Source organism: Antedon mediterranea, chromosome 7 (genome assembly GCF_964355755.1).
Source record: "Antedon mediterranea chromosome 7, ecAntMedi1.1, whole genome shotgun sequence".
Lineage (NCBI taxonomy): Eukaryota > Metazoa > Echinodermata > Crinoidea > Comatulida > Antedonidae > Antedon > Antedon mediterranea.
In genome coordinates this window covers 8,104,448-8,129,056 of record NC_092676.1, presented here as the reverse complement: position 1 = coordinate 8,129,056, position 24,609 = coordinate 8,104,448, and the positions used below count along the sequence as shown (strand labels likewise).

At 32.6% G+C, this 24,609-nt stretch overlaps 2 protein-coding genes across 2 annotated transcripts; one reads left to right on the top strand and one right to left on the bottom strand.

The window, feature by feature from the left end:
• Nucleotides 1-2,702: 2,702 nt before the first annotated feature.
• LOC140054051 (uncharacterized) lies at nucleotides 2,703-7,879 on the top strand. The gene is made up of 5 exons (XM_072098871.1): nucleotides 2,703-2,789; nucleotides 3,444-3,587; nucleotides 4,149-4,412; nucleotides 5,034-5,194; nucleotides 5,587-7,879. Exons 2-5 carry the CDS (start codon nucleotides 3,462-3,464, stop codon nucleotides 5,663-5,665), a joined length of 630 nt encoding a protein of 209 aa, XP_071954972.1. The 5' UTR covers nucleotides 2,703-2,789; nucleotides 3,444-3,461; the 3' UTR covers nucleotides 5,666-7,879.
• Nucleotides 7,872-21,492, bottom strand: LOC140054044 (uncharacterized). The gene is made up of 6 exons (XM_072098863.1): nucleotides 21,437-21,492; nucleotides 14,795-15,132; nucleotides 13,301-13,528; nucleotides 12,173-12,313; nucleotides 11,183-11,359; nucleotides 7,872-10,073 (listed from the first exon to the last, which is right to left on the bottom strand). The coding sequence occupies exons 2-6, from the start codon at nucleotides 15,090-15,092 to the stop codon at nucleotides 9,565-9,567; spliced, it is 1,353 nt and encodes a 450-aa protein (XP_071954964.1). The 5' UTR covers nucleotides 15,093-15,132; nucleotides 21,437-21,492; the 3' UTR covers nucleotides 7,872-9,564.
• Between the last annotated feature and the right edge of the window lie 3,117 nt (nucleotides 21,493-24,609).

The following is a 24,609-nucleotide window of genomic DNA, read 5'->3' as shown; positions in this document are numbered from 1 at the left end:
CAACAAAACAATTTTTTTTAAATATTTTTTTAGGGGGATATATATCTTACTATTAGAATAATATAGGCCTACTCCCGATCCGGGCCTCTATAATAGGCCTATAAGATTTCAGACATGATCATAATTATTTCCCCTACCTATCATATGTAGCCTAGTGATGTAGTTTTGTTCTCTATTATACCAGCGAGTAACTCACCAATTACAGGATGGGTCAAATATGGAGCTATCATTACCACCATGGATATGTCAGGGCCAAAACCATGTTTTATGCAACTTTATCTTTTATAAAAGTCCGAGAGGATTTGAAAAAAACATTCATAGAGGCCTATTCATTTTTGTCTTCACCAAATTTCCCATATTTGCCAATGGTACATGGTATCAAAACGGAAAATAAAAGACCATGTTGTAAGTTGTACATTGATTAAATATTTGTTTGTACATTATTAAAATATTATCGAAATATTAATTATTATTATAATAATAATAATAATAATAATAATAATAATAATAATAAATTTAATTTATAAAGCGCTTCATAATGACAGAAACAAACTCTAAGCGCTGTACATAAAACATAAACATCAGCTTAACCTAAAACAATCAATACTACGCTCGCGCTAAGGTCAAATTTTCGTTCGCCAAAATGGCGAAAGGTTTTGAAAAACATTAGCCAAATTGAAAATCCTTTAGCCAAATTTAAAAAACCATAAAAATTCGCAAAAATGTTTATTAAATAAATAATGCATGTATTTGTTATTTTACTTCTTTTACATTTATATTATTATTATTTATCCCAATGAAGCTGATTTTCGTTACCGCGATTTTAACACGTTCGTGAAATTTCAAAAAGTGACGTGTCTTTGAAGTTAAAAATATACTATTTCTTATGAACCCATGAGAATAAAAATTATATGCCTGGAAAGATCTTGTTTAAGGGATTATTTTTATATATTTTTAATCTATGTTTATTAAATATTTTAATAGAAAACACGAGTTAAAAATGAGGTACAAAAGCCGGCGAGCCGAAATCTGCGCGCTAAAAATAACTTTGGAAAACACCTACCCATTTTCGCACCCGATCGCACGAGGTCCATAATAGGTGGTGGAGTAATTTTTGTTGCATGTTATCAGGCTTTAAATACTCTTTATTTTGATATGTAAATCGGTTATTATTATTATGTACATCCGCCTCATATGTCAATTTTAACGATAACAATTTTTTAGCCTTTCTCATCAAAATCTGGCTAATTTAGTAATGAATTAAAGCTAATTTATATTTCTGTTTGATAAACCACATCGTTTTATTTGACTTTGCGTGGACCTGGTGCGAAGAAGCCAACAAGACCAACCACTGAAAAAAATAATCCCTACCATAAATATCAGTGTTTACCATTTTCCTTACGGGGGATTCAGTTCTCCGCTTATTACTAAATTACCGTCGCCTAGGTATTAGCGCGTTAATTAATGATTGGATAACCCCCGCACAGTGGACTGTTCCATTTTCTGAACTAGTATTCGCCGCACACGAGGCATGTCGAAAAATGTCGCCTCTCATCATGGAATACTTGCTTCGAAACGTCAATTTTACCGATTTATTAAATTATTTAATAAGTGGAATATTTATCAATCTATTATATAAAACAAGTACGTTAGGAAGAAATGTACCACAGAAATTTAAGAAACTTTGAATTTGCTATGCAGCGGCCGTAACCCATTCTATGTAGGCGGCCGAAACGCGCTTTGGCCAGGGTTGCCGTTGTAGTATACGTTGTTTCTTAGCTATTAAGCGCAACTTTCGGTTAGAATAATCGAAAGGGAAATAAAATTAAACATGTTAACATTATACTATTGAGGTAATTACTTTGTTAAATTTAAAATTCCCCTTTTTAAATAACAGAACAGCCTCGTTTACGGAAGTATTCGTCCACATGTTTCTGTTTACATTTTCTTCTCGAAGTTCATTTTCTACGTCGAAGAATAGGGACTTCCCCTTTTATTCGCTCATCATCACGTCGACGACGATCGACCGGCCACGAACCAATCACATTAACTGTGTGTCATTAAAACGTCATCGAGGCACGCTCTGCGCATGTTTAAACAGAACTAAAAAAATGAACACGGCGATCGTGACGTCGTCACATAAAATGCTGTTGTGGTAAAAAGTGTACCCGAGTCAGAAAGTACCGAAGTGTGGCGAATTCTCGCTTCCATAAGAAGTCACGCCGACCAGGCTAGGCCTAGGCTTGGAAATGTATTTTCGCCAATTTGGCGAACGAGGCAATAATTATTTTCGCCAAATGGAGACTCCAGTCGCCATTGGCGAATTGGCGAGCGGTTAGCGCGAGCCTAGCAATACCAATAATTTAAAACTTTACACAATAAAAAAAAGACATATTATTATTATGTACTATTAGTATAGGCCATAATATAATGTTGTTATTATGATTTAATTAATGATTTTCCACCACTTTACTAGGTAGGCCCCTAATAGTTTCCGAGTTACTTCTTTTTGGAGTTAAGTGTGTTATTTATTAGCTATAGATTTTATGAGCATTTACAAGATAATTCCGAAAAAAAAGAAAAGAAGATTCCATGCGATTCTATTTTCTCGTGTTCTGTGAAGCATAACATAATTAAACCTATACTCTGACCTTTCGTTTTGCTCCTCCTATTGGTTGATTGATTCCCGGTTTTCCCAATTACAGATTTTAAACCGCTCGTTTATGAACAAATCTGTCGCGAAGGATACTGTAATTTGTCGGTTATTTATGTTTTTTTAGATAACATAGGTTTGTATGATTATAGATTATAATTTACCGATAACTGTTTTATGAAAATATGAGCTATATTTTAAAGTAATAACTGATAAATAGGTAGCAATGTGTTATTTTGTCAATTCATTTCCTTTATCGAGGCTTTAGAGGCCTAACTAGGCCTCGTGTTTCCCCTTTGTTCGTGTTGTTTTTGTCTTCTTGTGCTAGCCGGCGGCGAGTGATGGTGGTTGTGTGCTCTGTAAGATGTCCTGTACAGTTGTGTATAGGCCTAGGCCTAGTTAGGCTAGCCTACGCATCGGCATTATTATATTTATATATAACCTCCTATTCAGTCTCTCAGATTTGGTGGGCCTACAATAAGCTATATAATAAGTTTAAGCTTTATAATTTAAACTGAAAAATAAAGTTTAGTATTAATGAGGTTTAACACACACACACAGCAGAGCAGTACTGTTTAATGCAATATTTTTTAATTATATAGGCTATAGGCCTACAAGGCCTATATGCCATGCTAACTGGCTAACTAGGATTTTATGATTCTAGCCTGGCTAGTCACTAGTGTAGAAAGAACAAAATAATAAGAATATTAATTCAATTAGAGTTGGTATAATTTCCTACTTTAATTACTACAGACAGTAAGTATCATAAACAGTTTATTTCTTTTTATAGACAATATATCAATTCATAATGCCAATATCAGATTTAGGAGGATGGATGTTACCATCACAACCATGTTTCCAAGTGTATGGTACAAAGAGGAAAAACACAGAAAACGAAGATGAAATGACAGCAGTAGTACAACCAGAACCATTGGTAGGATTTGGTGATGTCATAATAAGTTGGTATTTAAAAAAAACAATGTATAGCTATAATAACATGATTGCCCAATTGACCCAAAGCAAATGTTTATTTAAACAAATTCTAATTCAATTAAAAATTAGTAAATTTATTGAATAAATTCTACTCTAATATTATTTAGATTATATTTGTCCAGCTGAAAGCCAGGATTACCATATATACTGTATATATATAAATCCAAAGGCAAATTACTGAACAAATGACAATGCTGTGTGTATCAGTGGCTGGATCTCAATGGAGATACAAAAAAAAAAGTGAAAAGCGATAAAGTAAAACATTAGCAGAGCTTTCGGGCAACACTAGCCCTTCATAAGTGCAAGATATATATATATATATTACTTTATCGTTTTGATTACTTTTTGCTTGTTTTATTTCTATCTCCAATTGAGATCCAGCCACTGATATCCACAAAATTGTCATTTTGTTAGTAATTTTCCCTTGGATTTTTATTTGATATATAATTCATTTCTATTATTACTGTATTCATAAATTATAAATTATGTTTTAAAATTGCAGGTGTTTCCATTTGCTAAAAGAAGGTGCTTTTTACCAAACCAAAATCAACAGGAAGTAAATACAGACACGTCATTCACAAATAACCTAGAAATGATGGATAATACAGTAGATATGGAAGCAACTTCAATAGAACATCAACAACCAAGTTTTCAACAATTTGAAATGTGTCCACAAAAAAAATTAGAATCTCAGGAATTTGGACGACAAAGAGAACTTCTCATCAAACGTACAGAAAAGTTAGAAGAACAACTGAAATTTATACAAGTACGACTTCCTTGTTTATAACTACAACGTTCATGTTTAGTTTATTTTCTTCACTTCAACTTTAGTTACTAGTAATTTATTGCAAGGCAATCTAACAACATAATGCTGAGCTCTGGAGATCAAAGGGTTTATCTGTGGCTGTGACACGATTAGATCATCCACAACCTTTAACAGACACGCCATGGAGGATATGTACATAGTACAGTATTGTTGGTATTTGTCGCAGCCAGACATAAGATCAAAGGACTGTTACGAGTTCCTATCTTGGCAAGGCGAGCTTAGTGTCCTGTTAGATTATCTTGGTTTTGTTATCGCAGTATGTATTTGAATGTCATTTTACTATTATTGTTAGTATTACAATCTCTCCAGGGGCCAGGCTGTTACTCTTTTTGTCATACTGTATTTTGTTGTACAATTTGTGTTATGATGACTTTAAAAATCAGTATAGCGCCCTCTATTCTGTCATGAAGAAATCGATAGTATTACAGTACTACTGCATTAAACTGTCTATCAATTTCCAACATAAAGTAAAATAAAACAATTACTTATTATACTTTAATATAATAGTAATCTACTTACTTGATTGAAAAGGCTAAATTATTCATACCATTTTTTTTGCAGGAACAAGAGGTAGAGAGTAATGATTATTGGGCGGCACCATCTGATAGTCAACTTACAATGCAAGATGAATTAGAACAAGCCAGGATACAGATGGAATCAGACTTTGCCCCTGACCCATATCAGTATAGCCAAGCTGGACCAGATACACTGCCAATGATGGGGTAAGGGCGATCTATCTCATTGTCTTAAAACCCTTTAGGGCACAACGTTTTTAAGAAAAGCACATTATAGTATACAGTGTTTTTTTTTTTAATTTATAGGATAGAATGAGTAATTATTAAAACTGTTTGAGAAATGAATTATGTTATGATTGGTACTATAATCTAACTTTTACATTTTTTTCAATTTTGCAATTTTATTTTATCAACCATCATCACTTGCAATATAATTTATGCAATAGTTTATGTTTTTTTGTTTTTTTAAATCACTTGTTATTTTGTTATGTATATGTTACAAAAATGATACAAAATTTAAAAAAACAAAAAAACTTTTACATATTTATTTTATAGTTTTGATACCTTCACATAAATATTCTAAATTGTTTTTTTTTTAGATATGATGTTAGAACCAAAGTACGGTGCTACTGCAAACCAACGTGGGAGGGCGTCATGAATCAAAACTGCTACATTTGATGATATTTCAAAGTATTAAATTATTTGTTTATTGTTGCGAGCCTTTTATGTGGAGCCAGAGAGTTCCCCTTTTTGAAATGTAGAAAATTGTTTGCTCTGAGTCTATCACACAAAGGCAATCTAATAACAGGACGTTGAGCTCCGGAGATAAAAAGGGTTTTCTGTGGCTGCGACACAATCAGTTCCCACTCCCATAACGGATACTGCGCATCACAGAGAGCAAGTACTGTTGCTATTTGTCGCATGCCAGATCAAAGGACTGTTACAAGTTCCTATCTTGGCAAGGTGGGCGCACTAACTGTTGTTAGATTGCCTTGATCACACGTCAGAAATGATAATGCGTGTGTGCTCTGTTGCATGTGAGTGCAATTGTCTCAGTTCAATATTCTGTAATTACTTTGGCTACCTCAATTACAACACATTACTTTGATTGTGTGTGTAGAACAAAATTACTTTATCTGTTAAAAAATGTAAAGAATAAATACTGTAAGTGTAAAGAGATTGAATGTTTAAAAGAAGTCAGTTGGAATGACACTGTATTACATAATGTATCTATGGTATTCTGGACACATAGGTACAGTATTGAGTACAATTGTAATTTGTAAAAAAAAAAAGAAAAAACATGTCGGATACTATTATATAATTCCATATTGTGAAAAAAAAAATACATTTACATATTATGATAATTTTTTTTTTCAATTTTATGGTGTTTTTTTACAAAATATTTTGTATGACTATTAACACATTGCTGCATAATTTCATTCATAAAGAATTTTAAAACTCTCAGAGGTCATCGTAAAAACAACAGCCTGAGATATATTTTCTGCTGTTAAAGATGTATTGTCCCCCAAAAACATTTAAAAAAAATTAAGATTAATTAAATCAAACTTTGAATAGGTTATTTTGTAGTTTTCATAAATTTCTGTAAAAAATAATGTTTTCTCATCTAAAATGACAAAATAAATGGTCAAACCCTTTGGCTGGCAGCCAATTTGAACAATTTTTTTGCTTTAAATTACAGTTTTTTCAGGTAAATAATTTTTTTTCAATCCAATTTTTTTTTTGTGAATAACTATCATGTGACATTTACATAGCATATTTAAAAAAAAAAAAATGTAAAAATAATTTTTCAGGGGGACAATACTTCTTTAAAAAAATATTTTCAAATAATTATTTTATAAGACATTACTAGTTTGTATAACTGTAAAGAGTTATTGGTTAGGTCTCATTATTCTTACCTTGATTTACGTTTAAGAAATACAAAAGAATTGTGATTATGTTTTCCCTTAGGTTATAAACCTATTTTATGTTATGTATTTAAGATGTGATTATATGTTTTATTTTGAAACTAAAATGTGATTTAGTTAATATAAAACCATAAAAGTAATTTCATACGTGCTCAACAATGCAAAGAGAAAAAAATGATTAATGTTATACTAATTCATGTTATTAGACTTAAATTACAAGCATTGGAACGGTTTCCATAAGGTGGTGTTAACTCAGTTTTATAATTATTAATGTGTGTGTGTGTTATTATAATATTCATTATTGTTATGATTTATTGTTGATTCTGTTAAATGATTGTGTGTTTTAGTTATTATAGCAGATGACTGCTTGTAAATACATTTTTTTATTTCAAATATCACGCATGTTTGTTTGTTCTAAGCAATGATATTTTGTTTGTTTTGTTATTTTTAGTACTGTATTACTTAGAATGGTTTTGTGTTTATTTTTAGCTACAGCATACATTGCTGGACAACGCCTGTAGTCTTGTCATACCTTTTTTTTTTTGTATTTTTAGATGATTTAGACATATTTTGTACATATAATTTGATCTGGGGTGTTATGTTTTGGAGTAGGTGGGAATGACCATTGTATGACTGTAGCAAGGCAATCTAACAACCGGACACTGAACTCGCCTTCCCAAGATAGGAACAGTTTTTTGATCTTATGTCTGGCTGTGACAAATACTAACAGTTTTCTCCGCGGCGCGCTTGGAAACTGATCGTATCGCAGCCACATATAACCCCTTTGATCTCCGGAGCTCAGCGTCCTGTTAGATTGCCTTGATTGTAGTGAGAAGCGTTGTAGTTGTGTATCGAATACAGTGAGGGTTCGACGGCCACTGTATTTAGTGAGGTTGTGTGTTACTCTATGGTTGTAAAAAGTGATAAAATACGAATAAAAAGGGAAAGCTATTGCTTCTGGAAAGTAAACTGGCATATTGTTTTCTGTCTTTTTTAACAAATTTCTAACTTACTCAAACAAATTGAGGTTTGAAAACATGATTTTAAAATTGAACATTTTAATTAAATAACGGAATGTAACATTTGAAGGAACACTATTTCATAAAATGGAAACTTAAAATAAAAATAATTATAAATTCAGAATAAAAATATGAAATGATGCTTGCATACATTGTTAATTCAAGGAATGTAAAATTGAAATACTGTATATAAAAACATTAATTCAACAAAATAATAGAGAAACTTGACTTGTGACTTGATCATATAAATGTGTTCAATTTAAACTAGACCTACATAGCAAGTATGAATTTAATTTGCACAATTGTCATAATATTTACTTTACAGGAGAACCTTGTTTTATATAAGTATAATATTATGTACTTTAATTATTTGTTTACCTTTCTAAAGCTGGTAATAAAAAATGAGAATAATTTATTTAAAAAATATTTACGAGAGGATCGTCCGAACTGTCGCCTTGTGATTTTCGTCGTTGCGCTACGTCCAAATAGGAACCAGGCTTTTAAATAATTTGACCAATCATGACTTGATGGATCATCAAAACTGTCGCTTGTGATTGGTCAACTCACGTTGCGCTTACGGCGTTGCTGATTTGCGTCCAAGTAATAACCAAGCTTTAGCTCAGTCAACAACACTATCAAACTTTATGGGATAAAAATGTGATGTGCCCATATGGACATAATGGCGTCATCACTACCATATGGGTACATCACATTCTTGTTTTTGTCAAACTAGTTTGATAGTGTACACAGAGTTTGTTTTTGTCGAACTAGTTTGATAGTGTACACAGAGTTTAAGGATAAACATAACCATCATCAATTTACTACGTTAGAACAGAGAGTTGTATAAAAAGACCTTTGACAGCATTGTTGCTTTAACTCACTCTATATACAAACTTCATTATTAAATAATCGAATACTGGATAATCTAATAAAGGATTTAAAGTTAAGCTAAATGTTATAGTGCCTGTGGCGATACGTAATGTTATGATTGAATGAATTTCACGTTAAGCTCAAGAGCGTGAGCTAATTCAATGTTAATTGCTTTTAGATACGCATGGTTTGGCATAATAATTACCTGATTCTCCATAAACCTGACTCGTAATAAGATAATATTCGGTATTTATCAATATTTGTTTTGGATTTCTTAGTAGAGTGCAAATTACATTTTCAAATCAAATAAAATGTTAATAAATTGAAATGTAAAAAGAGAAAAATATTGATCATAAAAAATGTATTGAAAATTAAAAAAAAAAACACTAAATATTATTTCAATATTACAATTACCACTTTTGCCTTTCTTTGGTTTTATCATCTAATTCGATATTTTATATTTAAATATCTACAATCCAAATAAAGCTCGTACTAATAACATCTAAGGCCTATTTCTGATCTTAAGTAAGCTAGCTATTATTAAAAACAAGTCTATAAGTTAAGCCTATCCGAAAAAAAAGAGAAACTCGCCAAACGAAGATACTGCAGTCTGTTGAAACTGTATCTCTATACCATGGAGAAAAATGTTTATTCCATGGCCCTGCTTATTATACTTAGGGCAAACGCAAAAAGATACAGCGATATTTTCTTCAACAAAATAGGACGGTCGTCGTATGAATAGAGATACACACGGAAAATGATATTAAACAACAAAGAAATCCTTCTTTTCATACTCCCGTGTAATTTTGTCATAAGCGTAAGTGCTCCAGTCACATTGTGCATTACAATCATATTTGTCTTGGCAGTCTATTTGCCTGGCATGAGGGTTAACATTAGCCGCAAAATACCAATCGTGGAACGCCTCTTGAGGAGACTGATCGTTAAATACTGCTTTATTCCATTTATGGTCACATTGAGACTGATCTTCCACAAAGCAAGACGTCACATACATGCCGTCTTTCTTTGACGCCTGTACTGGTGAAATGAGGTTAATGAATTCGCTTTGATATCGATTGATATTCGCCTGCTCTGCCTTGCATTTGGACGGATGACATCTTGTGTTTAGAATGTACCACAGAGACCAGGCGTTATGCATCGAATCGAGAATGAATATCTTTGATTTTATGTGAGGGTAGACGAACTCTGGGAAGAAGCATTGCCACTGTGCTTCACTTTGAACCTTTGACGCAAGACAAGCCTTGTTAAGTGATCCTGTGAAAACATAAAGGTTTTATAATGTTGTCATAAAATAAAATAAAAATAGTCTTTGTGGTTATGCCAGGCTTTCAAGGTCCCGGATTGTAACTCATCAGTCGGACTAATTCCACTCTACTCCTTTAGGCTCAAATAAGACTAATATAGTTTATAAGCATAATAGTAATATTTGCCATCCTGTAATTAGCGAATTTCTTTGTTGGATGCGTATGACATTTTTAAAAAGACCTAATTCGTCACTTGATTGACTATTCTATTTTCCTTTGTTTAAATTGCAAACATAGTTTTAGTAGGCCTATTGCTGGACCCAGGCTCTGGATCCACCTCCATTTGAACAAACATCATTATTGAGCACATGTAAATCACTATTCAAAACTCACATTTTCTGATATTATAGGCCTATTAATCGAACGATTGATTGATTGATGGCGTAACCTAATTACTTGAATTATGGAAAAACTTTAAAATATTTCTTTTAGTATTATTGACGCACTTTCGAAAGATTTTGCTAATTAAGATGTTTTAAAAAATGAATATTTATATTATGTTTAATTGGATAAAACAACAGCATCGGTTTAACGAGAGGTCGTGCACGTAACTGCTGTAAGCCCTAACTATGATGCATTACTTGGTAAGGTAATCTTGCTGAAAATGTTGATGAAACGAGCCAATTCAGTAACATAACTATGTCTATGACGTATTGCCTGACGTGCTAGCCGAGTAAATTAGTAATTCCAAATAGCCGACGTACAAATCGAAAAGTTGTTTCCCTTAAAGATGTATCATCCCCCAAAAACATGATTAATTAAATCAGACTTTGAATAGGTTATTTTGTATTTAATAAAGTTAATCACTTCCGTAGAAAAAGAACGAAAAATAAATCATGTTTACACTTATAAAATGAAAAAAAATAATGGCTGGCAGCCAATTTGACTATTTTTTGCTTTAAATTACAATTTTTTTCAGGTAAATATTTTTTTTCGATACAATTTTTTGGTCAAAATGGATAAATATTATGTGACATTAAAATTGCATATTCAACAAAACATTTTTAAAGAATTGTTTTTTTGAGGAGGACAATACATCTTTAAGCTTGGCCTAATTACCTGTTAAAACTTGATGTAAATTGTAAACTCGTTGTAAAGAAACCATAAAGTTCTGGTAGTTTGATGTGTTACGTATCATTGGTAGGAATCCACCATCTGCAAGAGCATGGAACTTAACACTCGGGTCGAACATGTTCCGAACGTGATCCGAATGGGCAAATACTGCTAAGCCGCCACCTAATATAAATAATATGATAATATAATGGTAATAATATTTAAAATAATTACATTTTGAATAAGAAATGACATGCATAATGATAAATAAATCAATATGAAAATTAAATTCAGTATGGAATAATTAAAATTTCAGGTCCTATTCTCCGAGATTATTATTTATTTCGAAATTGAATTAACCGATCCAAAATTCTATAAAAGCAGACACAGTGGAAGGATGGAATATTACACCACACGACGATAATGCATTTTTCTTTATATTGCTGTTGATTTAATTATTCTTAATTAAATTAATTCAACATTCAAATAAAAGATTATCTAGTGGTAGGTTATGCCATGGTTGCATTGGTTAGGCCTAGCCATTAAAACATAGCCATAGAGCATGCAACGGTTATATTTTGTCAATCGGATGGACAAAGTACAATATTATCTGGTTTAAGCTCTGTCCACACTATAAAACTAGTTTGACAAAAAAACGTATGATGTGCCCATGTTAATGATATGCTTAAATATGGTAGTGATATGACATTATCATATCCATATATTGGCACTTCACATTTGTTTGTCACATAAAGTTTGATAGTGTAGACAGAGCTTAATATAGTATCAATAGCAATAATAATTGCCGGAATTCATTTCTAGTATAGGTAAAAACACAACTGCAACATCATGGTAGTATGTTTCCAGGCGGGTTTGATACAAACAAGTGGTAATTGAAGCGCTAAGAGGCTTATAAGATCGACGTACTATTATTATTATTATTATTATTATTAGTGGGAGAACACTGATACAGGTATTAATTATAAAATAAATTACTTGATGCACCGCCGAATATCACCCTTGTTGCCGAGTCAAGACCTTCCGTGTCCTTCAGGTGCTTCATTACAGTATCTAGTATCCTTATTCCTCGTAAGTACAAGTTCTTATTTTTGTAATTTACTGGAAATGATAGATTGCCTAAGGAAAAAATACATATTGTGTTAGTGAAGGTAAAGCATAAGTGACAAAGATTAGTGATAGGATATGATGACACGTACTGTTATATTCATAAATCAGAATATAATAAATCAAACGCTCAGAAACTAAGCGAAATACAAATTCAGAGAGCTATTTAATATTTTGTTGACGACTTAAGCTCTGTCTACGCTAGTCTACAAACTAGTTTGACAAAAAAAGTGTGATTTGCCCAAATACGGTAAGTAATATGTTTAAATAATAATGGTAGTGATATGACATCATCATGTCCATATATGGGCACATCGCATTTTTTGTCTACACTATCAAACTAGTTCGACAAAAAAGTGGGATGTGCTCAATATCGTAATGATATGCCAAAATATGGTAGTGCTAAGATATCACCATGTCCATATATGGCCCCATCACATTTTTTGTCTACACTACCAAACTAGTTCGACAAAAAAGTGTGATGTACTCAAATATGGTAGTGGTATGCCATATGATATGTGGTATGGTAGGGCTAAAATATCATCATGTCCATATTTGGCCGCATCACATTTCTGGTCACATAAAGTATGATAGTACAGACAGAACTTTAGAAAAATATCAACACGGGGCAGGTTTCAAAAAGTCTTCCCAGAATACCCTGTGTGTTGGATACGGGCAGTAATAGCAAACATTTGGAAAACCAGGAAAAAGTGAAATTAATTTCACCCTTCCCTGGGAAAACAAATCCGTACAAACGCTTTCTCTTATGAGATACAGATAACTCGAGATTTTATTAAGCTTTTTTAACGTCAGCAATATATCGATATTTATGGAAATCAATAAGCATGGTCTGTTGGTTAAGGCCTATAGTTTAAAAGCAACCAGGATAAAAAACAGTGGACGATGTCGTGCTAACAAACATCAGCAACAACCATCATTGTAAGTGTACTTGGAACATTCTTACAAACTAATAGGAAAGTACTATTAGACTGCACTTACCAGAAAATGAACCACCATCACAATATTTTATCAATACAGCATTCCAGTTGTAAAAATCTGGATTTACAAGTCTATCATTCGACAGTATACCGTTAAAGTCCACTTTATCAGGACCGTAGGTAGTGGAGCCTAATGTAGTGAGACTTCTTTCATAGCAGTCTGTAACATTCCAACACCAGTCACCACCTTCTAAAATGATCACCCACGATTTTTCGTCTTCTTCTCCAGCTGAAATTAGATGATAGCATATTAACTAATACCCTTTCACACCAAAAGAAAAACTCCGGAGACACTCCCGAGTTGACGCCCCGGTGTTTTTGGTGTAAGGGGTGTTAGGTACAATTGTCTGGTCAATAGACAAACGAATTTAGATAAAGGTTCTTTTGCTCACGGATGATCTAAGGTTCTAAAGCAGGTAGAGGTGTAGGTCTACCCTTGAAAGTACATTTATCATGGTGTTAACATGGATATTTGAGTGTCTCTTATAGGAGCGCTCCTAATACTTTAGCAGGGAAGAATGAATTTAATTGAATATCATTTCACTCTTTCCTGTTTAATAGTATTATTTTTATTTCATTGGCCGTTGAAAGTTATGTACTTTAATTATTTTCTTTATCATTCTCTGTGTGTTTTATGGAGTCTCGAAATTCAATATTTTAACATGTTAGGACTGCTTTTAATAAAACATTTTTAAAAACATTAACAGAAACATTTTCATGGTTAAACCATCGTGTCCAGCAGAACAGCTCTCTAATTATAATGATGTAAATAGAGACATCAGTTGTCAAGAGAAGAGTGGACGGACGCAAACACTAATAAATCATGGTCAATTAGAAGTCAGCTAATTAAAACGAACGTCACTTAGTTTATTAAGAGTACTATCCATCAATATTGGATAAGTACACTTGCTATCTTATGGAATTCTTGTACAAGTTCAGTTACAAAGTGATGGGTGTGATATCTCAAGATCATGTACAAACTGACAATTGTAATCAGATGAGACAATGTGAGAAAACCGTGAGAGGTATAAATTTCGCCAAAATGATTATAATTGGCAATAACTGAAGAATTAAGATGAAAAAGATGAATTAATTGGGAGGTTTCAATTTGCGACAAACTTGAAATTAAGAACGAATACGTCATTTATTTTATTCAACCCTATTTATAGAGGGTGACCCTGAACAGTGTATGCTGACAATCAAGGGGCCCTCATGATGAGTTATGACAATTGTATGTGTGTGACAGTGGCTGTATATAGTATGCCTACACCGGGGAAAACCCCCTACTCGTCTCGAAAGATATACTAGGTTCTTTAAAGTGCACATGAGCTAGATTTGTACACTGGACCGACGGTTTATAGTCTTTATCCTCTAGAAGTCTTGTTCTACCATCACCCCAGCGCAGTTCTGTCCGGGCGTGACCAACGGCACAATAGGTCATATGTCCTGTCGCAAATTAAAAGCTTCCTAACGTAATAATGAGTAGGCTTAATACCTTTTCTTATATAGTAACCAGGCGGAGATCCATCAAGACAGAAAGCACCTCGACGATTGGCCACTTCCATCGGCAACGTCACCAGCTCCCCGTGCTTCTCGACGTCACTTATTGCGTATATCCACAACACGAACCAGATTACCCAGCAGACAATGATCGCAGTGGCCATAGTATACGGGCTGCAGAAACATCTTCGACATCTAAACTTCATCTTCTTATTCCTTAGTGACTTCGCTGCGTTTTTATTCCTATCTAGTTTTACATAGCCTTCCTCAACAGCACGGATATGTGGAGCCATGCCTTCACAATCTAAAAGGTAGCCTATTAGTTTCTGTCACCTGTAAAGATCATTAAATATGAGCGTTATTCATAAGCATTTTCCAATATTTGTCATTGTAAATTGCACCCATGTAGCCTGTACATGGCCATTGTATTATTGCATTGTGAATTGCCTATTATAGCTTTTGTTACGAGCAATAACCATTTTCATATAATTATCCTTAATCTTCTTATCTTTTCATCATCGATTTATTATAGTGTTAACATCAATACAACGTGAATTGGTTTTGTGGTGATAGTTTAGACACTGATAATGATACAAAACATTGGCATGATAATTATGATAATCTTTATCAGCCTATACTTCAATATAATAAATAACCGATCCTCGGTACTGTAAAACAGTATCACAGGCACATTCTGTGATACAGTGCATGTATCACATGAGTAGCCTGTATCATATGCCATACGCCTAACCTAACCATAAAATTAATACATGCACCATATATGATAATGTTACACTGATTACAGAATTTGGCTGAATATACGGTAACATGATGTCATTATGGAGATACAGCAGGGGTCTCTGTACGGCGAATCGGGTGTTCATTAACGATATAAAAATGATTATTATAATTACAGTATTATCATCCATTTTTGTCTAGGTGAAGAGGGAAGATACTTTATATTCCTCCCCTGAGTTTATAGACTCTCTACCCAGACAAGGACACGAACAGAATAAAACAACAATAACCACTTTTTCATAAGTACGTTTTTTTAAAAATCAATTTTTATCCTCATTTTATTGCAATCTATATATTTTAACTAATTGTATTTTTAAAAATGTAAATAAATGTAATTGTGGTTTCTTTTTAACATCAAAATAATCTTAGCCTATGTATATACTGTTTAAAAGATATGTATTTTTTAGCAATGTACCTTATAAATAAGAGAAATATATAAATGTGCATATATATATTATTATATTTATAACAGAGAACTATAAGCTTATAGGTCAAGTTCAATATTGAATATCGAAACGTGGCAGGCTGAAGGCGCTTGACCTTTGACAAGATCGCCTAAATTTTTAATATATTAACTTTACAATACTTAGTATTGTATATTCTGGTACAGCCGCTCCATAATCTCTTTGCTTTTCTTCCTTATATCTATATTTTTTAATTTATACTAACAAATATCTTTTTTATTAATATAATAATAATAATATATCAAAAATTTATTAAATAATATTCATCGCATAATATGCAATCTACGATAATTTAATTAATTGATATAACAAATTTATTAAATACATAACATCATTGGAATAAAAAGAACAAATCACATATCTACACATAATCATAACATCGTATACTCTATCTCTAACAATTTATTCAATCTTCTATCGACTAAAGCCGAAGTATAGTCGTTATCTCGGGACCGTTCTATGGCCACCACCAGGTAGGCTTACTTCATTAAGGCTTCTATGAATGGATGTACTGGTTGGGAGCAGGAACGCTAGTAGACCAAACCCAGTACCGTTTTGATTACGATCAATCGGGAAATTACCTCATGACGTAATAGGGACGAACCCACACAAGACAAAAAAAGTATATTATACAGTAGTTTTCTTATATTCGTAAAAATAGATAAATATGAGATAAAATAAATTATGTGGACGTGATTTGTAACAATATAAACAATTATCTGTAAACAGGAAAATGAAATCTTAAATTAAATATTGCCGTTTTTTTTCTATCAAGCTTCATTCGTACAAATAGACAGATTGGTAATAAACATTATTCAAACAATAAACATAATTTGTGATAAGCTATAGGTAATAAAAACATGAAAGCCGATATAGAATTGTATGTACGTGATTTGTAAGCAATATAGAGAATCTGTAAACGAGATGTCCTTTTAGACTTACAACTTCATGATTGCTGAACAAATTATTCTCATGAGTTTGGTAATTGGTCTACGTGTTTTTACATTATTTGGAGTGCAATTATATAATGTAGTCTATAACCAGGTGCGTGTAGAATAGCGGTATTAAGTCACGGCTGTGATTGTAATATTTAGTTTTTACTCTAATATACTCCTTACTCAGCGTGTTTACATTCTCAGTGTGGACATGCAGTAAAGGAGTATAATCTATGGATGTCGAGAAAACGAAAATTGTTTTTAATATACCAAAATAATATCATACTGAGTTTTATGAAATTAATATGATATCAAGGGAGTTATAAAATGATGCATATTCAAAATGTAATTTTGATTTTAGATTATATGGTTGTTTGGTAAATTTACACAGTGAAAAATCAATATAACATTTGACAATATCATATTAATTTTTTGTTTACACATTATTTGACGATTTCTTAAATAGGAAGAAATGATAGTGTTAATAACACACATTGTTTATGTATGTCGACGGATGGGGGAGGGGGACTGTGTTGGCTATATACCATCTGTTAAAAATAATATAATAATCAAATAATAATTTACATATTTTTACATATTCTTACTTCCCAGGACTTGTCAATGCTTGGTTGGCACTGCGCTAAAGACGCATCGCAAGGACGTAAATGGTTTGACCAATCACGAGCGACGGATTATTCGAAATGGCGCTTGTCAATTGGTCAACTAACTTGCATTGCGTCTATACGTAATTGCGTTACGTCTCCGGGAACCAATCGTTTATACTGTTTATAGGGTAATTTTTCTCATTTATTGGACAATAAATATAAATAAATTACTATCATTAAACTAAAGGAAACGAGAGATGATATACGTCAGTATTTGTCTATTTGTGTAACGAAACAGGTGTACTTACTGCAGTAATGTACATTTAAACAGTGAATAATCTTGTATGACGCTATAGTAAGAATATTAATTGTGGTAAGGCACTGTTTAGAACTGTAAACATATGCATATTTGAGACAGACTGGCTATACGGTATTAAGATTGGTATAAATGTACTCACTTTAAGACTTCTACTCTAATAATAGTTTTATATAATACATACTATACATAAATAATAACTGTAATATTTTTGTATAATAGTGAACAATGAACAAGACAGTATCACTACAGCATGAAATCGATGTCTTTTTACATGCGGACATACACATCCTTGCTAAAAAACGGTGGCGAACACAAAGTAAAGCCCTGTCTACACTATCAATGTTTAGGTGACCAAAACATGAGATGTGCGCATATATGGACATGATGATGTCATATCACTACCATATTTGGGTATATCACTACCATATTTGGGCACATCATACTTTTTAGTTTAATAGTGTAGACAGAGCTTGTAGACTGATGATGAAACGTTGTATAATAGGAGAATTTATAGTACCATATAAGTACAATGCATCGAATAATATTATTCTAGTATAAACTATAGTGATATTGCGATTTTGCCTGATAACACCTGAAGGCTCGCAAGTCATTAACTGAACAAAAATGCCATAGATTGCAATCTCGCTATAAAATTAAGTTATGGTTTGATTTCTGACGATTGTAATGTTCATCTAGAATGTTTACATGTTATGAAGCCCAGACTGAAAAACCTCAATTAACCTTTTACGAACAAAGAAAATGTATTCTTAAGCCCTGTCTACACTATCAAACTAGTTTGGAAAAAAAAGTGTATGTATTCAAATATGGTGGTGATATGCCCAAATATGGTAGTGATATGCCATCATAATGTCCATATATGGGCACATCACATTTTTTGTCAGTGCAGACAAGGCTTTATAATTACTGTTTTGTTTTGATTCTTTTTCTATCCCGGTGATAATTATTACTTATACTTTTATTATAAATGAGAGGAGATTATGCCTACTAGATCATCTGATTACAGTCGTCGATTGGAAGAGCTATGATAATCACAATTAAAAATATAATTTGGTTACTTGGTATTTGGTTTCACACCAAATCTGGTTTTTTTTTTATTCCAGAAGAGTTGACACACTCATCAGGTGAAATAGAAAACTTGATTATAATGTATTTGTATAATTGAAGAAAAAATTGTTTAAATGCATCCAAAATGTCAGATCTCTGATCCATCCAACATGCTGATCATTATGGACCCTCAAACAATACAAACAGTAAATACAAAATAAACTATAAAAATACAAAATTAACAAATATATAAAAAATATATATATGTGGTCTAACGGTTAGGACATCTGCATATCAAGCAGGCGGTCCGAGTTCGAGTCTCGGTTGGGGCGACTTTTTCTCATTCTCACAGATTTCCTCATCTTTATCGTTTCAAATTAATTAATTAAATTTCAGTATATTACCGGGCGGTTTAGAATTAATGTTCTATGCCTATATATATATATGCCTAAATATACATAGTAGGCTATCAGAGAGAGAGAAAGAAAGATGTATTTTGTCAAAAGAGATTTAAAGGAGAAGAAATTGTAAGAGTTACGAATTCTTATGGGTAGAGAGTATTAAAGAAAGATTTTAAGACGCTCAAGGAGCTGTAGTGCTAGTGCTATGTTTGTTGATAACCATGTTCCCTCCTTCTATGAGTACATTCGGAAATCAATTTTTTGTTTCAAAACAAAAATTGAAAAAAGCTGTAATACTTTAATTACATGTATTTTTTCTCGTATTCTAAAAGATTAAAAGTTGCATAGAAAATGGATAGAACTTTTGTATATATAATCTCATGTATACTTTTACGTGTGTTAACTAGTATCAGTATAGCCATAATAATGTGTTGTTTTTAAACTATAGTAATCAATAATATAATAATGTCTACAGTCTACATCCAATAAATCCCAAAACATAATCCACATGTATTTTAAGAGGCACTATATGTCAACAAATAATTATTAGTCCTCTCTCCATGACGGTTGTCACATAATGCTTTGTATTATTTTTTATTGTATTTATATGTTTCATATGGACAGTTTGTCTGAAATAAAGTTGAATTGAATTGAAACTACAGTAAAAGAAAGTTTAAAGATTTCAAGGTAAGGACGAGGGATAAGAAGATCTCCTTTAGTAATTTGCCTAGTGTTGGAAGTAACTTAAGTTAACAGCTGACAGATAGTAAGTGGAGCAGAGTTAAATGTTCAACCATTTTTGTCTAATTATATAGATTGAGGTTTCACCAATGTGAAAATACAAACAATTATAAAAGCTGGTTCAGACGTACTTTCACAACATGCTGTAGGCCTATCACACGTGTACTGTTCTAATAATATGATAAGAACCTATACTGCTATATTGCATTATTGATATTGTAATATCAAATGTACCGACCGACACTTTATGAATATTAATAACATGCATGCTTTACAATAAAGATAATATAATAAACTGCCTAGAGACACTTGTACTGTACTAAAACAAGCAGTGAATTAATTCCCAGATCCTCAAACAATTTTTAATTAAGAGGCAAATTTAAATATTGTTGCAAGTTCTTAATTATTATTATTAATCAAACAAACGCATGCGGTAGGCCAATTTAATCATTTAGTTGTGTAAAATATTAAAAAATATTCGACCCAATTTGTTGGGAAATTTGACATGCAAAGAAGAGAGACGTGTAATCTAAGATAGGATGGCAAAGGGTTATTTGAAAGGTGATTGGTGATTGGTCAATAACCAGATAGAGACTTAATGACGATAATTAAGACTTCATAATTCAGTCTACTAATCTATAATGTATAGCATGCCTTGTCTACACTATCAAACTTTATGTGACAACAAATCTGATGTGCCCTTATATGGACATGATGATGTCATCCTTTCAACATTACTTCATTTTGTATTAAAGGATGTTATGATGATGATCAGATTCTCATATTACGTGTACATACTATCAGCTGAATAACCCCAAGACACTTTCCAATGTCGGTTAAGTATCCCCCAAGATACTCAAATCAAATACGGTTAAGTCTCGCACTGTCAACACTGTAATCGTGTACATCTACATTAGGTAATATACATATTTATATAAAGGTAAACGAAAAGATGTTATTATCTAATACGGTATGATATCATTAAAGGAGGTATATATAATGTACATATTTATGTTGTTTTATATCGTTATCGAGTCATATAAGGTAAAATAATGCAAAACACCGCAGGACGCGCACGTACAAAAGTCGTGTATGTTTTATCAACGTCTGACTCGCGTGTCAAACGTTTTTTGACGATATATCAATTTAATCAACATACAACATTCAAATATATATAATGCATTAGTTGGCCCGTTTGACTGTTAAATTAAACATACATAATTTTGTTTAAAACAACTGGTGAATATAAATAATTAGTTATAAAAATTAAAAATACATCTTGCATATAATACATGTAAATATAGTTAACCTTTATGTTTATGCTCACCTTTCAGTACGGTATTTAATTCCAGTGGTGTCGGTGCTCCATAACAATCTGTATTGAAATAATTAGTCAGTTTATGTCGGGCACGGGAGTATAATAAATCCGTTTTGCATATGAAAGCCAGGAACACAATAGGTTTAGATGAGCTGATGACAGATGGTTAGATTTATACAAAAACCTGTTCACTGTTTGTACTCAAAAAGTCTGCTGCATCACCCAATCGATATTCAATCACTTACGCGCGCCTCTCATGTTCCGAAGTGATTGATCAACACAAGATGCACAGCTCGAAAGATCGATAAATTGAATGACGTCATTAATAGATAGCGCAGAAAGTCGAATTACTATATTGCTTTTTAACGACGCATAAAAGTGTCGATTAGGTGTTTACCGTCGTGTAACATCCAGAGCCTATATGGTCTGACTTTTATCTTGCCGACAGAAAAGTAAGACGCGCGCTGGAGCAATTTCAATGACTACTCATACATCTTCATATGCTCATATTAGGTCACTCGTAAGGTTTTCTTTTTATTATTTGTTGAGCATGCGTAAACGGATAATCTGGATAGATTACAACGTTATATATCTGTCAAGTGTACGCATTTTCGACATGTAGCTAACAATCTACAAATTACTACGAGGTATTAGGGAAATTGCAATTTTAAACGATGCATGCAATTTAAAATGCAAGTATATGTTAGAGAATGTCTCTTAGGTCGTTCATTCATTTATTCATCCACGTACCCATCTATACTTTTACACACACGCGCGCCATCCACGTACCCATCTATACTTTTACACACACACGCGCCGCCTATTTATAAGGCAATCCCACCTCTCTGCCAGTCACTAAATAATCCAGAGATATGTATCTATTAATATTATCATTTCGTCACCCATCTCCGTGCATTGGATCATCTACCCATTCTTCTTTCTTTGATTTCGTTGATTCTATGTTTGTCTGTCTACCCGTCTGTTTCTAAATGTCCATCCATTCTAACTCGCATCCATCATCCCGGCCAATACATTTCTTTATTATTCACATTTATTCTATTCTCTGTCCAACTGTTTACAAATATAATCAGTTTGTCTGTCTGTCCCTCATCCATAAAACTGGTCCTTTCTTATAAGACATGGTAGATATATTCAAGAACCTAGACGATTTTTTTAAGTAGTTTTTCTCCGTGCATTAAAGGATAGGCCGATACGTTTTCCATTGATTAAGTGTACCGTAAAAATCGACTCTTTCTTACAATTATCATTTAACACGTCGGTTAATAAAATGTTAAGTGGTTTTATATTTTGTGTAATTGATTCATTTTCCGGCTGATTTAGCTCCTAAACGCCTTAATCAATCGATTACTCTGGGATCACCGGCGGTCGATCGAGAAGTAGCCTAGCTGCACGTGTTGGTATGTTTGCTGCCCCATGAGTAAAAACGATTCATTTGTAATCGTTGTGAAAATCATAAAGAATTTTGCCATGAATAAATAATCATATGCAGCTGCAATACATTGAAGAACCTCATCGCACGAGTTCAGTTTTAGATATTATGGAGTCTTAATTCTAGAACTTAATGTCTCGAAACGAAATTGGTATTGATTATACGTAGCTTCTATAATAAACAAAGATGGAAATGGTTTAAGTGATTTTGACAAAGAATCATTAATCAAAACAAAAGGGTTGGTATATTCTATCTACTCGATTTGATATCCTTAAAACTTTCTTTTATCGCCTTCAGGCTACCCAACCCAAAGTTCAATTGATTTGATATCCTCAAAACCTCGCCTCCAGGCTATATAACCAAATATTAAATCACCCAAAAAATTCATCTTTCATATATTTGGGCCAATTTAAAGGTGTGTGGAAAACGAGGGTATCTTACAGACGGATCCGGGATTTTGAAATAAGGGTGGGGGCCTAAAAGTAGCGAAATGAAGTTCTGAATTTAATGTCCCATCTTTTGCATTACAACTTGTGAAATTTAGAGGGGAAATCCGCCCCGGCCCCTCTAAATGCGCCCATGTCTTATAAGGAATTCATAAGTTGGTTTTCATAATCTAGTTTTCTAGACACCTCGATTTATTTTAACCTCAGATTTTCGTTTAAAGCCAGGCCTGACGTAGGCCTATAATCAGCTTATTGATGGGAAGTGTTTCTTCTTTCCTTTCAATCGATTCTTTACATCTAATACACACACCACGCATCTTTCAATATGTTTTAATATCTTTTTAATTTATTTCACTATCATGTGAATTACATCTGTGCTGGTATTTTGCGAGAAGCTAATGAAGCATCGTTTCGTAGGCGGATATTTATTTAATGTTTCCTATATCACGTACGTGATATATCAATGATATTTCTGTAACGAATGCTTATTAGTATTTGTAAAGATATATACAGTATACTGTAGGCTTATATGATTATACATACACGAAATACGTACATATGATGAAATACAGATCGTTAGGCCTAATATTTTTAGGGAACCGCAGTGACGTCAAATGATCTAATCGATGCTCAACGCATTGTTTAGGGCTATGTTCACAAACACATAGAAAGTGTACCCTATATTATTAGGTCACCTTTGGGACCCACCAAAATGTCCCATAAATAAGGATGTCCCCAGAATAGGGGTTGACTATAGCGTTAAAAAAAAATTCATTCGTTTCATGGGAAACTCTTACTTCTAATCGTGGTATCCTCTTAATAGGAGTGTCCAAAATTACGAGTTCTACTGTCTTTTACATTTTTTAATATATGCATATACTGTACATGTATATTAAGTGTAGGGCTATAAATTATGTTAGTTGCGCGGATTTGAAAACTTGTTTTAATTTATGCTTATGCCTGAAAAAGAAAACAAAATAAAACTGTGTATGTATTTTTAAAGTACTTTTACTGATAAATACTGTACATAACGCTTTCAGTAAAAACAAATTAACAATTTTTGTAAACATTTTTTTACATTAATATAAAAGGTTCAAACATTATCATAAAAAAATCAGATTTTTAGTAACACAAGCATCTTATATGTACACTCTTTCAAAGATAAAGATTTCTTTTATCTTATTATCTTCTTATCATATTATGTATACTGTACATGTAGGCCTACAGTATAATTACACTCTCTCAAGTATCCATGACATGAAAGCTAA